Raw genomic sequence first — 16,273 nt, 5'->3', positions numbered from 1 at the left:
CCTCCTTCAATACCAAATACAACTCATCCACCCACCAATCAACAACCACCCACGCCCTCCCTCCCCAGACTCACCCTCCCCTCCCCGTCCACGTCAACAACCTTCATCGTAAAACTGATTAAATTCCTTAGAATATTAGGGTTTTTTGGGTAAAAATTTTCACTTCAACCATGAATTTAATCATCCAATTTTCCGTAAAACCTACCTTACAATGAAAATAAAACGTTATCAATATCGATAGATTTGTGAAGTGTTGAACATTATCGAATGAGAATTGGATACGTAGTATAATGTCAATGAATACAAGTACACTATAAGAGCAAATCATCAACCCTAATCTACTAATGTCCAACCAAATACAATATCAACAATAAGGCAATATGATTCTCATGAGATGACTACTATAATTAAAAGGTCATGATGACCAATAACTAAAGATAACGACCATAAAGGTCCATAACAATATACACGTGAGATACAATGCAATCATGATATGATTCTGTGCAAAAACACCTTGTTTCCGAACCAATATGGAGTAAATTACACACGAGGCGGCAAAATAGAACGCGACGACGATGTGACAAATCTAGCGATGGTGGAAACAAGGTGCAGTGGCTGATTGGGAGTGGATGCGGCGTGGTTGGGAGAGGTTGGAGGGTTTATTGAAGATGGTGGATAATAATTTGGGAGGGAGGATTGAAGGGGTAGTATATGTCAATTTTGTGAAAAAGTGTATGTGATAGAGTAAAACTCGTATGTAAAAAAGTAATTCCGTTTTACATTTTTTACTCTTCTTATATAACCTTGTACCTTTGTCAAACACCAAAAAAAGTGTAAAAGATGGTTGTAAAGTATACTACATAAATTGAACCACCTTTATAATACCATCGGCTTGTCTCTTGCTTGACAGAAATCTTCAATTGATCTTACTGTAAGATCGTTGTATGATATTTTACAATATAATTATTATTACTAAGATTAAATGAAACGAGTAATATGAGATGAAGACGTTGTTCGACGCCTAACCGTCTAATTTGAATTTTCGGAAAAAATGTTGTACAAAAATGTCGATAGCATTTAACTATGGAGTATCATCTAACTTTTGGATCCGCCCCCAAATTGGCCAGAGCGCAAAAATCCAGGCCCTTGTAGCTTCCCATGGCAGGCTCAACGCCTCTAGCAGTCTAGTCCTTTACTCTATTTCCCTGATTGTATAATTTTGTGGCAGCGTCAAAGACCGCTGTTTCAGGATCGGGCATCAGTTTTCGCGTTGGTTCTGAAACAGATCTTTGATGCCGCCTTAAAATGTTTCTGCAGAAGCAAATTAACCATTCTGAAGCATGGTAGTAACCCAGAATTAAATACACGTATAGCATAGTTGGTAAGTTGTAACCATTCTGATTTCAGGTGCATTAAGTTGATAATCACAAACACTAATTAGATACATCAATGACAATTTTGTACGAGAAAAAATTGATCTATAAGGTCATTGAATAGGACCCAAATACGGGGATACTAGAATACAACACGCTTGAGAGAAATTGTTTAGACTTGAATCAAGAATAATCAAACAACTCTTTATATACTCTCTGTCACAAATCTCAAACCACTCCACATCTCTGTAGCAATCAATTAGTGTTTAAAATGCATCTACTCCTATAGACTTATAAGCAAATAATGGAACAGACGCCCAAATAATCGCAGAAAGTTCCAGCCTATCAAACGGATTCGCAAGAACCACCACCAAACTCAAGAATTTGATACCGAAAAGCAGGAAAAGAAACCGGAACTATAAAGTAAGTCATGAACAAGTGGCTTACTAATCACAGTACTATAAGCATAGTGCCGCAAGAGGACTTACCAATCAAGCATGTACCTTCTGTATGAATTGTTGGCCGGTATTATCGTCTTGGAGGCAGCTTCACGTCAATTATAAACAGAAGTATAAACAAAGTGCCGCAAGAGGATTACTCATCTATCATCTCATAATTTCTTAAGAACACATCTTTCGTATAATGTAAGGACTTGCTTTCGGCTGGGATTTGCCAACTTCAATACCTCGGCACCAAAATTGTGTTTCACAAGCTCTTGTTTAAGCCTTTGAATTGTGAATTTAGTGTAATCTTCTAAATCCCTTTCGCTATCGCCTTCTGGTGATGCTCGCTTGAAAGGACTAATAATGCTTTTGAGCTTCTTCGTCACTCGAGTAAGTCTGCCACTAACATCACCATCATCACCAGAATAATCCTTTCTATCATTAATATTAAAGTTTAAATTTTCCGTCAGTTCTTCAGGGTCTTCCACCCTTGAACGTTTTCCATGTGAAGAAGACTTGAGCTTGGCTTCCAGAGCCGATTCATTCAGACGAACAGAAGTCAACTCTCGCTGCAATAAGTCAAGCTTACTCTGGGTGGATTGGAGCTTAACAGAGAGCGCTTTAGCCCTTTGATTAGCTTCAGCTTGAGAATTGCGCTCAGACTCGAGTAATCCCTCAAGGACTTGTACTGTATTAGATCGTTGTGCATTGTTTGATTTCATGAGTGATTCTATTTCCTTCTCTCTTTCCTCTACTCGAGCTTCTAGAAGCGCGACTTTAGATTTAGCACCTGCCTCTGATGCACGAATGGCTGACAGTTCATCAGTAAGGTCTATTTTCTGCCTCTCCAGCTTTTCAACCTGCCTCTCTAAATTCTCAATACGAGCCAATCTTTCCATGGATATTCGCTGGATGTCACTCTTTTCCCTTAGGGCATTTGCTTCTTCATCACGTGCTCTATCTGCAATCTCACTGGCTTTCCTAGCCTGGATTTCAGCAGAGGTACATCTATTTTGTAACTCATCAAACATCATGAACTCAGATCGATACTTCTCGTCCAGCTGGATTTTCTCCTGCTCTAGGGTTTTAGCCTCTCTCTCATGAGATTGTGCGGTTGCATTAGCAGTTTCCAACTTTTCTTTCAGCAGCTTAACCTCAGATTTTAAGTCAGCTAGTTCTGTTTCTTTGTCTTTGACCTTTGATTCAGAGGCCTGAGAATATTAGAAGCACTGTGAATCAAAACGTCACTCAGCACATGCCACTGCGACGTACGCTAATAATATTGAGCAATGCAACCATACAGACATAGGAGCATCAACTAGGGGGTGATGGTGTGCAGTTTACACTAGTAACCAGTCAGTGTCCCACCAGCTATGTTAAGACTGTATTAGACTGTAACACAATCAATCACTCCCATATTATGAAGACTACTTACCATAGTCATAAACTGCCTACAGGTTCTGGACTATGGAGGCCATTCAGAGGGTTTTTGACTTTTGGTTTTCAACACTCCGACACTTCACTTAACTGCCGTGTCGCGTGTCAGACACGTGTCGGTGTCCGACACGACACTTCGACACTTTAATTTAGACCACAAAACAGGAAAATTCACCCCAAATAGCCGTGTCCGACACGCCGACACGTGTCGGACACCGACACGTGTCGGCGTGTCTGAGTAACACAGCTTTTGGTATACATGTGAATCACGACGATTTTATGATTGTATTTAGCAGTAATTCTTTCAAGTGTTTATTCAAGTGTCACAATGAGATTACTGAGATTCTAATAGACACTGGAGACATTTAGACCCATAGATACTCACCTTCAACTGTAACATCAAAGTTGTTAGTTGTTGCTCAGTCCTTTCAATCTTTGCGACCTTGTTCTTCAGTTCTTCTTCCTACAATCAATGACAGTGAGTTCAAAACTAAATAAAATATGATTCCTTTTTTTGCTATCCATGGATATCATGAAACCGATAAAAAGGTTCCTAAAAGGATACAAATTAAGAAGGTAATTGGTTACAGACCATGTTAGCCAAATTCTTCGCAAATTCAGCTCTGAGCAGATCTTCTCGAGCTTGCATACTTTTATTCGTAGATTCTTGCACAAAAGCTACTTTCTCAAGGGCAGATTTTGCTTGCCCTGCAGAAATTTCATATTTGCGTTTCCACTCCTCAGCTTCCTCTTTAGCAGAGTGTGCTTGTTCACGAACAGCTGCAAGACTTGCTTCAGCAACACTGGCCCGAGACTTGTAAACACCTATTTCAGCACAGGCCTCATCTTCTTCAGCTTTCTGGGTTGAAAAGAGCTGTTCATATTTTTGCTTCCATTCAAGAGATTCTTTTCTAGCTAAATCCAGTGTTTTAGACAAGGCAGAATTCTTTTCTTCTACTGAGCTAGATTTACTTTGCATATTAGTAATTCGATTCATATAGTCATTGGCTAGTTTCTTCTTGTCATTTATAGCTTCTTCATATCGCTTAAGATACTCAGACTTCTGCTTCTCGCTTGCTTCTAACTGTTTGGTTAGTAGAGACATCTTATCCTCAACAGAGTGGCATTTCAGTACAAGAGCACTTCTGTCGGATTCCATCTGATTAATCTGCTTCTCAACAAGGTCGGAAATTGGGCCTTCAAAACTGGAAAATAGTCCACTGTGAGATGACTCATTGAAACCAGACTAGATGGCACTAACTAAAATCATAGACTAACCTCTGCTGTAAGAAAATAGCCTTTTTATGATCTTTCCCCGGCCCATGACATGATTCTTCATATTCCGATAAGAGATCATCAATAACCTACTAGAACAAATGCGTTTCAACATTGCTCAGAACATAAAAAATTACTCTAGGCTTACAAACAAGAACTATTGGGGTAAGGCAGCATACATCCGACTTCGTTTTATCCAACACCATGCTCTTAAGAATGTTCCAGATTTTCAGAGCTGATGAACTGATGCCGAAGTTGGTTGAGTTATATACTCCCTCCGTCTCAGTCAATTGTTTGCCTTTCTATCTTAGGAATGCTATTAATGGGCAATTGGATCCTCCACACTCAATTTGGTCCACTTATCTAATAATTGGTCACTTCCTCTCTTCTTCGTCTTTGTGCCAAAACCAAAGGCAAACAAATGACCGGGACGTAGGAGTACCAAAAAATAAAAGTCTAAATAAGAAACCAACCCATTTATTTCTTTTTATTGATTAATGACGGAAAAATTTGACAGACAGTTGCACGAATGTAACAGAAGTCAGGTTTGAGGTCCTTAGCTATATAAGTATATAAGTTAAATCCTTTTTGTATGGACACTCAAAAAAAAACATGTGAAAAATGAGATGCTGATTTAGATGATTAAAGAGATGACATTAGGATGACAAACAGACAAAGATTAGGGTATAAACATAAGTAAATAACATTATTATGGCATGTATACTCCCAAACAAAAATGTCAAATACGATTATGAATTCTATCTTGCTTTTCCAGCCGAATAAGCCAAAATCAAGCTAAGAAAACATAGTATGTAACTATGTATATAGATATATGCTGATTTTTTGCAAGGCATTCATCACAGTAGTAGCATAGTGCAGAATGTAAGAGATAACAATTTGTAAGAGTATCACTAAGAACACCCAGAAACTTGCTACGATGTTTTTATAAACCCTATTTATGTAGAGAAGGTTAACTAGGAGTATTTACTAGAACATACTTCGCTACAGTAGCAGGTCCCTGAATAATCGCCCAATAGTAAAACTTTATTAAAACTAGTGTAGATCCCGCGCAAATGCGCGGTATATTAGACCTTTTAATTTTTACTATAATGCTTATAGATTTTGTATTTATATCTCATGAATTTTAAAAAACAAAAATTAATCTTAAAATTAATCAAGAGAATTGAATAATTTCATGAAGTGCGTTTTTTATGAAAATATTTGAACTACCACAAATTATTTTAATAAATTCTTTTTTCGTCACGATATTAATAATAGGAATAACAATTTATGTATAGATTATAGTTTTAACTTTTATACCAATTTTGTTTTATTTTTGTTAAAAGATTATATTTTTAAGTTTAATGATGAAAAGGTTATTTTTAAATGAAAAATAACTTTAATAAATGAAAATCTAATTTGTTTCCATATATAAGTTTGAGCACTTTGGAGGGAAAACTTTAGAGAAGTTTTATTCTCTTAGTATAATTGACACATAATTAATTTTTCATATTTTAATTTGAGAATAAAAAATTAAATGAAAAACTAATCAAAAGAATTGAGTAGAGTCATGAAATATGTATTTTAATGAAACTTTTTACCATATACTTCGTAACTAATAATTCCAATTTATAAATTTTCTCAAATAGTTTTAATGAATTTTGTTTTCACGAAATTAATATTATCAGTTCATAGTGTTTTTATACTAATTAAGTTCATGTTAAGTATTTTTTATATGAAACTAATAATATCAATTTATACATTTTTCATATACAAATTTTTAGATTTATATACCAGTTTTGTTTTATTATAATTAAATGAATACTATAATTTAGTTCAAGAATTTTTATAGTGAATAAAAGACTATATGGTAATTAAAAGATAAAATCATTTAATAAAAAGAAAGTCTTGTTTCCTTATTTAAGCAGATTCTTTTGGAGGGAAAATGTATGAGAATTTTTATTCTCTTAGGCCCTGTTCTTTAGGACTTAAAGTCACTTAATTTAAGTTCACTTCAGATCCTATAAGTTCAGTTCAGATCCTATAAGTTCAGTTTAGTTCAGATCCTATACGTTCAGTTCAGTTCAGTTCAGATCCTATAAGTTCATTTCAGGAAAATTACATACGGAGTATTAGTTTAAAAACCGATACAAAAAAATTTCATATTAATTATTCGATACACATAATAATTTAAACAAAACAAAAAAAAAAAAAAACTTAATAATGTCAGTGTGAGTTCACTCTTCATTAATAACACAAATTATTCACTCCCCTCATAAACTCAATACATTTACCACACTCCCCTCCCTCACCTAATTATCACCTCTCCCATTAATCACCTCCTTCATCACCATTGTTCGTTTCACTAAGGCCCTGTTCTTTTGGACTGAAACGGATTTGATCTGAACTGAACTTATAGGATCTGAACGGAACTGAACTGAACTTATAGGATCTAAACTGAACTGAACTTATTGGATCTGAACTGATAAGGTATAAGGTCATGGATTCGTTGTATAAGGTGCGGAATAACATATTCAAAAACATTTGGCGAGGTCATGGATTCGTTGTCGAGAGTGAGAGTGATAGTGATAGTGAAGATGAAAGTGATGAGGATTATGATAATATGAAAATTAATGGTTAGAAAAAAAGATGTAATATGTGATTTATTTTTTATCGTAATGTTTTATCGTAATGTAGTCGTAGTATAATGTATGAACATACTACTCCTACTCCTACTCCTGCCTTTTTATTAAAAATAATAATAATAATAATAATAATAATAATAATAATAATAATAATAATTAAGTTAAATTAAATTAAATTAAATTAAGTTAATTTAAGTTCGGATCTTATCGATTCGGTTTGATTCGATTCGATTCGATTCGATTCGATTCGATTGATTCGATTCGATTCGATTCGATTCGATTGATTCGATTGATTCGATTCGATTCGATTCGAGATCGATTCGAGATTCTATAAGTTGATTCGATTCGAGATCGATCCGTTTCAGTCCAAAAGAACAGGGCCTTAGTATATAGGAGGATGGTATTTTTTTAATAGGAGAATGAAGCTCTTTAGTCTCAAACTAGCGCCATATTAAAAAGCGAGAAAGTTTTTTGATAAGGGGAAGAAGCTCTTCGTCTAATGCTATGAATACAGTGCCAAGAGACTCTTTCAAGGATTGTACAATGTAAGCTTTTCAAAACTTGATAGATCTGTTGACACAATGAAACCATATGAGAGCCAAAGCAGCTATGCCAAAAATGGAAAAGTTTTAGAGAAAGCCGAGATAACACACTAACAAAGAGTTAGGAATATTGTAGGGACGGAGGGTAAAGAAGCATAATCACCTTCAAAACTCGAGCCAGGTCCGCATCAGGAGCATGGCAAGCTGCTCTTAGTTTCTTTTCCATGTTCTGGATGGCAGCTGAACATTGTAAATCAGCTTGCATGTATGCATTTTTCTTATAACCCTGCATCCGAATTTAGGATTGTTAAGCATTTAGGCAACTTATGAACGTTAAACCACAGAGACCCTCAGACCTATCCATTGAGCACCAATGTGCCATAGTATGATTCACTTCAGTTCAATATGTTCCACATTTAGTTCCGAGACTTCACAAATGAGACAAATCACCAATGCGTTAGATTTTCTATTGTTGTTCTGAAGAATTCCGGGCAAACTTGTTGATATAAGCAAGATTTCTTGCAACAATTGGTAAACTGTTTCTGGGGTTAGGAAATAAAATGGAAACTTTTCCTTTAGAGGTATTATCATTTTTTTCTGTGTACTCTTTTTGTTACGAATTTGATTTTAGAAATTTTTTATCATAGTTACTCTCTAGCAACTGCTATTTTTTGTGATTCCTTATATTCAAGAATGTTCATTAACATATCCTGGATGGGTAGGTTAACTATTACTCGTAACATATTTCCTATAGTTTAAAATTAATAGATTAAAAGAAATACTCCGTATAATGCAAAAACAAAAAACAAAAAAATACTCTGTATAATGCACTGAAGTTAATCACCTCAAATTCTTTCCTGAAGAAATTCTGCAGGAGCCTTTCAAATTTTTGTTTTGCTGAACCGACTCCTACAGCATTTGAATTAAACAACTCTAACGCCTTTCGGACTGCTTCATCATGAGCCTCTCGGAGTGCTACCTACGATGGAGTGGAATCAGGATTCATAAGTGGAAGAGAAGATCTATACCAAAATTGAAATTTGTCGAGATTCTTACTTCCTCAGGTGGTTTCAACTTGTCAAAGGAGCAAATATACACTTCAGTAGCTAAGTCATATGCCCTTCTGCACTCTGTTTCTTCAACACTCTAGTCAAAAATAAAAACAAAAATCGCCCTGTCAAAGATTATCCACCGGACATTTCAAGAACTTTTCTACGACAGACAAGAATTAGCGCAGAAAACTATGAAGAATGTTTCAAGACATTTACTAAAAAATTGATCTTTACATCCTGTCGCTTGGTCACCAAGAATGTTACTTTGACGCTACAATTTTGCTGCATGGTGCATGTAGACACGGCACTCCCTCCGACACAACAGAATATTTCCACACTTTATTTTAAGCGAAAATGTAAACTGATCAGCAAATTTAGTCAAGTTTGACACTTGCAGTCGAGTTGGTAATATTAAAGATAAGAAGAGGTTGTGTTGCCTGTGAAAGTGCAATTATTCTACAAATTGGAGACCACACAAGGATGAGGACTTCTACATGCAAAGAAGCTCAACCGCATAAACGGGAAAAAAAAAGTCATCTACGTGTAGCTCAAATGGCCAATAGTTATAAGGAGTATATATTTGAAACCATCCATATGCATTACCATCAACATAAGCATCTGCACTAGAAATACACTTACAATAACTAAAAGGTACCCAGTGAAAGATTTACCTGCCAAGAGGAAGCTATTGTAGGCACAGCACCATTATTGATTGCATCTAGGAAAGATTGAGTTATGCCAACAAGTATAGGTCCATTCATAACTGTTGACCCAATTTGCTTGGGCCTAGTTCTCTCGAACACAAACCTTGTTAATGCGTCTAAGCCAGCTCTAAATTCTGGTCTGAAGTTCTGCAACTACATATCATGCATACACAGTTTAATACAAGAATAAGTGAGATAGTCTAAAGTAAACTGAATGAAAGGATTCAGATGCTTACAGGAGTTTGATCAAGCTGCTGGAGTTCAGTCTCACTGTTCAATGGCCTTACGAGAGTGAAGCATTCACGGTCAGGGAAAAGAGCACGGATTGATTCACGAACCTAGTTGACACCATAAAACCCATAAGTGTGACCATAAATTAATTCAGTTCTACTCATAGCTAGATCATGGTCACTAGTCAAAGTTCTCGTTCTTGCCAGGTTATGCACCACAAAAAGGAGGTCGGTGGATTCTTCTTCTCACTGGTCACAACATAAAGGTGGTCCATAATCTGTATCACCTCAGTGACCTCACCCCAAATGGAGCTCGGGTACTAGGTTGAAGTCCTGAAACCTTCACTTTTAATTATTTTGCATTTTGTATTCGATACAGTTAACCCTCACAAGAAGAGACATTTGAATAAGTATTGCAGGGTAGAAGTTACAAGGATTATATTTTAGAGGGGACTAAAATCCATGGAAGTGCAGTACACATATATGGGACAAAAGTGTCTTCCTCAAACAAATGACATATCGGCACATGCTCAATGCTTATAAATAAGTTCCCGCAAAAAGCAGGGCAAAAGACGGTTTCCAAGTAACCCACAGTAAAAAAAAAACTAAGACGTTCATCTACTACTTCATGCAAAAAGCACGTAAGGATTTAAGAGCCATCTTGATATAGTCCATCCCGGAAACAAAAGATTAATATCTCTTTGGCCTCATCCGAAATAGACGGAGATAGGGTAACTAAGATAAATAAATAACTAAATTTAAGCTATCACTAGCAGGCGAATTCCAGAACATATATTGGTTGTTCGGTATACCTCATTCTTTGCAGCTGTAGCTTTTCCACTAACTTGAATTGGCCTCAAAGCAAGCTCTAGATAATCACGAGGAGTAATTTTACTATTGTCTTCAACTAAATCCAGATAGAAGTCCTGCATCATAATGTGTGTCAATTCACGAAACAAGAAGATTACAATTAGGCATTGCCACAAATATTACCCTCAGCAGCCAAACAAAAATCGGGGAAAACTGCCCCAGTTCAGAAGCAGTAGTCTTTCCTCCTGACGCCCTGACGCGTATATGTTTAGTCATTTCCGTCACAAGTGAGAGACGATCTAGTGCAGCCTCATCAATTCCACCCATCTGTATATAAAGATAACTTTAGTCGACTTGCTTGGCAATTAAACTTATAAGATGATTCACAGTGTGGTAAGCATTTTAAAAAAAATCATTTTTCTATGAATTCTCACTGAAGAGAAAAATCAGAATCCGCTTCTAATAAAGCCCTACTTGGTTGTAGATGAACAAGCTGGATAAAAGAACAGCCAATGAAAATATCTGAGTGCTGTAGGTTCCCTGAATGGAGAAAATCAGATGTAACACGTTAACAAGACAAAAAAGTTCCCAAACAGAAGAATACAGATCAATATGACCGGTTTCGTAGTGAACCAAGGAAACTAACTTCATCGACCCAACATCCTAACATTCACATAAGAGAGTGATCTTAAAAAGAGAAAACCTCACCGTCTGATCATAAGCATCAATCCCTTCACTATCCAAAAGTATAAGATTGTAATCTGTACCATCAATTGCAGTCCTCTTTATGGGCGCACTCCACAACCAAAGCCCCTTGGTACATGGCCGATGAGTTGATGCAACTTGAAACCCGCTGCTCCTTCCAATAAGCTAAAACTCAGTTCATGAAAAATGTCAGATTTAAAATTCGTGAGGAATATCCTTGCTGGAAAAAAGAATTAAAAAGTTGAGGTCATGCAGACCAATACAATGTAAAAAAAATGAATTGCATCAGAGGGTGTGTTCATCACGACGGAAAAGGTTTTCCTTCAACAACATTCAGGCTATACAAGTTCCATGGTATTTTGCTCGAATTGAGAGAGAAGCCCCACTGAAGAGACACCTCTATGAAGTTTTCAAGAGTATTTGCTAAGTAATGCATGAAAAGAGGAATTGCGAAAGTAGCTCCAATAAGATTATGTGAGATATAACTGTCGCTTCAACAAATGAATCTCTAACTAGTTGAGTCTCGGAAAGTTTCGTCAATGCTAAATGACTTAACAATAAGGTGGCAGATTGCCAGATCATTTACCTAGAACAAAATTTCTCCATCCTAATCATTAATCAATCAATATACACAAAGTTTAGAAGCTACTGAGATAATTTTCCATGGGCTTATAACATTTTCTAAAGGTCACTTGTGTTCATGGAAAAGCCTAATTAACCCAACAGCTGGAATAAAATATCGGTCATATTTTTACCTACATCGCTTAACTTCATTTAAGTCCTAAAGACCACTCGAACCTTAGCTACGCAATATGAACATTAGCTGATCTTTAACCAGCCTTGTACACAATGGCCTATTTATACCTTAGCTTATAGAACTTCAGAGATGATATATTACTCTCATTGTCCTATATGCCCTCACACATACGTTCTTTATTCTTTTGAACAAACTTGACTTGGCTGAAAAATTTATGCATCATGATTTCTGTGTAATAACATCTAAAAGTTTAACAAATTATAAGGTCTGTCATTAGAAAAACACTACTCTGTATCGTTCAGTGAACCTGTGACTAGAGTTTCAAACCTTTTGTGATTTTACTAATTTCACGGTAGACAGTGATACTGATTAACAGCCAATTCCAGTCAAAAGCACTACCGACTATTCTTATTATTTCTTGTCATAATACCTACTTATACACTTTTCTTAGGAATGTTTCCACTTTAGTGCCCTGATCTTTTGGCTAATTTCACTTTAATACCCTGTGAGCTGTGGTTCCACCAATTTCCCTTTCATAGCTCGATACCTCATATTTGAGATATTTCTAATATATTGACCGGAAATGTAATATCACTAAGAAAACATATAGTAGTAATTATAAGCTAAGTAGGATTTCGCAAAAATATGTTCACACACTTTTCCTAGACATATACTTCATTGTTTATTTTTACACTTCATTATGATGAAAAAATTCATTAAAAGATGAAATTGAACTATTTTATACTTTAGCGGCTTAGCCATTGATGTGAAAATAATTCAGTTCAAATGTCGAGACATCATTAATAACTTGATCAAAAACATAAAAGTGGATTAACCAAAACTCATATTATCCTGTAAGTATTGTATAAGACTCCCCGTGTGAGACGATCCTTTTATATATAAAAAAACATCCATTCATTATTTCATTGTTAATAACAAATGAGTGTTTAGGCAATAAAACAAGGGTGCACATATATACACTCCCAAAACATACTCGGACACTAATTTTATTTGCAGTAGACAAAAACACCCTTACATCACCCCACTTGCTTGTTTAATTTTATTAGGGTACACTGTCTATTGCACATAAAATTAGTGTCCCAATATGTTTCGGGAGTGTATATATGTGCACCCTACAACCGTCCGGTCTTAATTCTATAATTTGAGCAGGTTATTATAAACTTCCAATGCTAAAAAATCGATAACAAGTTTTGATTAAGTCATTACTTAATTAAAGTTTGACTTTAATGCCATCTGCAAACAATCAAATCAAATCTCCACTCACATTCCACCAGTATCTTCACGAACTTCAAGTCATAATCACAAACTAAATGCAGCCAGTAATTAGAATGCAAACTATCTTACACTGTGAGACGATTTATTTCTATAAAAAATTACAAAATCACAAACTAAATGCAGCCAGTAATTATAGTGTAAGACGATCTTACACTATGAGACCGCTTATTTCACGGTGTGAGACCGTCTTACACTATAGTTTGTGAAATGCAGCACATAAATGATTGATCCTACGTAAAGCAAGCCAAATTCACAATTCACAAATCCGCAGGCTCAAATTCCTCTCGCAAAACTTGAACGTAATTCAACACCAAAAAGTCAAAATTCAGTCAAATGAGAGATAGAGAGAGATAGGCTACCTGGTTAAGAATAAAGCTCTTGCCTTGACGAGCGCGACCGCAAACGGCGACAACACCAATAGGATCCTTAACGAGTTGAAGAACCGCCACCGCCTCGGGATCGATACGGAATTTTCCGGCATCGTCGCAGTACACAAACCTAATCGGCCGCGGCGGTCCAGTGATTGATGTTGACGCCACCGCGGCCGGTGACATTGGTGGAGTTGTCGGCGGCGGAGAAGAATCGCCGTCTTTGGCGCGGAAGAATCTCATAGGTTACTTTTTGGGAGTGGTAGTTTGATTATTTTTGGGGGGAAAAGGGAAAAAGGAAAAAGGAGAACGGTAACTGGGTAAGAACTAAGAAGGACAGAACAGAAGGAGGTGTAGTAGCACTTTTTGGTGGGTCCTTTTGTGTTTTACAAGTGTAAAGTTCGGTATTATTGGAGTTTGGGCTTCCAACTTGGAACTTTGGAAGAGTCTCGAAGGTCGAGCTTTGTTTGTGTCAAGTGTCAACGATGTAGATAAGATGATTTTGTTTTCCTAAAAAAAAAAAATAGAATTATACTTGTTCAAAGTTATACGAGTTGGTATTTACAATTTGGGATATTCTACTGCGGTGTCGCAGTTTTCGGTTTTTACATGTTGTCACCTCTCATTTTTTTATATTCTACATTGTCACTCTAAAAAGTCGTTTGGTTCATCCTTAACTTATAATCTTAGGAAGTGTCATATCACATGATTTTAGAATTCATGTGAATCAGAAAAATGTTGTTTGGTTACATGCAGGCATTGTGATTCATGTAGGCATTCTCACTTACCTAGGGGGATCTAGGTAAGCAACTTCCTCTATTATGGAGGAATATGAATTCATGGGAAGTTCCAATTCATGTGAATTGGGGTAACCAAACAACCTACCCATTTTGCAATTCACATGAATTAAAGTTCCTGTGTAATTTAGTGGGCAACCAAACGACCCCTAAATTCCTTACATATTTCTCCATCATGACCTCGTTTAACTTTCAATTAACTTTATCACTATCAAACAACCATACTTTAACCTTTATTTTGACGTATTAATGTTGTATCACCATTCTACATGAGAAACATCACAAATTATCTTTAATAAGCACAAACTACTATTAAAACATCTGTTATGATTCATGACATGATAATGGAGAATCACTACTACAAATCCAGGCAACCACAACAACCCTTTAACAACGCTTATTCACGAAAATCACCATAAAACGTTGTAGAATGGATGACGCGAATTTTACTATACTTAATTACAACGGTTATGTGTTGTTAACCGTTGTTATTAGTTTTAACAACGGGTCAAACTTGCACAACCGTTGTTAATATAAAAACTAATAACAACAGTTTACTCTGTAATACATTATAACCGTTGTTAATAATTTGGCGCAAAATTAGTGAAAAGTAATTACAACGATTATATATAAACCCGTTGTTAATACTTTTTATCAACGGTTTTCTAAGGACCCGTTGTTAATATATTCTCCAATGACAACGGGTTTATGTGTAAAAACCGTTGTAAATACTTTCAAGCAAATACCACAATATATACCACACAAACACAGATCAGCCACAGCCACAAACACACAACCACACTCTTTCTCATCGTCTCTTTCTCATCGTCGCTTTATCATCTCCGTCACTGTTATTGTCATCGTCTCTTTCTTTCTCTAATTATCAGGTAAATATCTATCGCTTTATGGTTTTAGGTTTTGTCATCTCCGTCATTATTTTATTTCTCTAATTATTTTATTTGCATGTATTTTTCTCGATCAATATTGTTCTTTCTCTAAGTATTATTCGCTTAATTAGTTTTGTCACTGTTGTTTTTCTGCGTTTATTAGCTAGTAAAACAAATTAAATAAAATAAAACAAAGAAGAAGATGATGGAGAGGAATGCATAAACTTAATTAATTAATATATAAATACATAAAAAACTTATTACATTGCTAAAAATGCAATTCTTAGATATGCATAGAGAGATGCATTATCTTCTATGATATTCATCATCTCCTCCTTTGCTATTTGGAGGTTTCGTTCCGCGGATGCTATATCGTCATATAGCTGCATTATCTGCGGCTCTAACAAGCCATTTTTTTTGGCATCCTTGAGTGCGATCCGAGCGTCCTCAAGGTAGCTCCTGTACCTCCTCTCGATGTCCAGCAACCGGCGTATGAAACTCTTGTTGTACTCGGTCATAATGCATGTATTACGAATGTTATCATTCATTGTTGTTGAAGGAAGTTTGGAGTTTATTATTAGGTTTTAAAGATTTAGGGTTTGGAGTTTAGGGTGGAGATAGTGATATAATGGAATGGTTATTGAGATAATGCATGAATTTATACTTAGTAATGTGTCGTTTGAGTTGTTTTTTAATTAATATGTTTAGGAAGTTGTGCCAAATCTTATAACCATTCTCATTCCATATATTATTGTGTCCTTTCATATGCAGGGATTTGGCAGTAATAATGCATTATGCATCGGAATTGCAGTAATAATGTATGCATCTAGTAATATATAATTTTTTATTTTTTTTAAATCAACAACAACGGTTATTAAAAAAAACTGTTGTCTTTAGTTATAACAACGGTTTTTTCTATTGTAACCGTTGTTATAACTTTCCCACCAAAAAT

At 35.7% G+C, this 16,273-nt stretch overlaps 1 protein-coding gene across 1 annotated transcript; it reads right to left on the bottom strand.

The window, feature by feature from the left end:
* Positions 1-854: 854 nt before the first annotated feature.
* Positions 855-13,958, bottom strand: LOC141591820 (uncharacterized). Its single transcript, XM_074412301.1, has 15 exons — positions 13,629-13,958; positions 11,220-11,381; positions 10,986-11,051; positions 10,695-10,838; positions 10,514-10,627; positions 9,708-9,809; positions 9,439-9,624; positions 8,772-8,861; positions 8,560-8,694; positions 7,879-8,001; positions 4,532-4,617; positions 3,846-4,458; positions 3,639-3,716; positions 1,862-3,027; positions 855-1,311 (listed from the first exon to the last, which is right to left on the bottom strand). Exons 1-14 carry the CDS (start codon positions 13,878-13,880, stop codon positions 1,984-1,986), a joined length of 3,195 nt encoding a protein of 1,064 aa, XP_074268402.1. The 5' UTR covers positions 13,881-13,958; the 3' UTR covers positions 855-1,311; positions 1,862-1,983.
* Between the last annotated feature and the right edge of the window lie 2,315 nt (positions 13,959-16,273).

Source organism: Silene latifolia, chromosome 7 (assembly GCF_048544455.1).
Source record: "Silene latifolia isolate original U9 population chromosome 7, ASM4854445v1, whole genome shotgun sequence".
In the NCBI taxonomy this organism is placed as follows: Eukaryota; Viridiplantae; Streptophyta; class Magnoliopsida; order Caryophyllales; family Caryophyllaceae; genus Silene; species Silene latifolia.
Note: the sequence above shows the minus strand (reverse complement) of the source record. Positions and strands in the feature narration are given on the sequence as shown.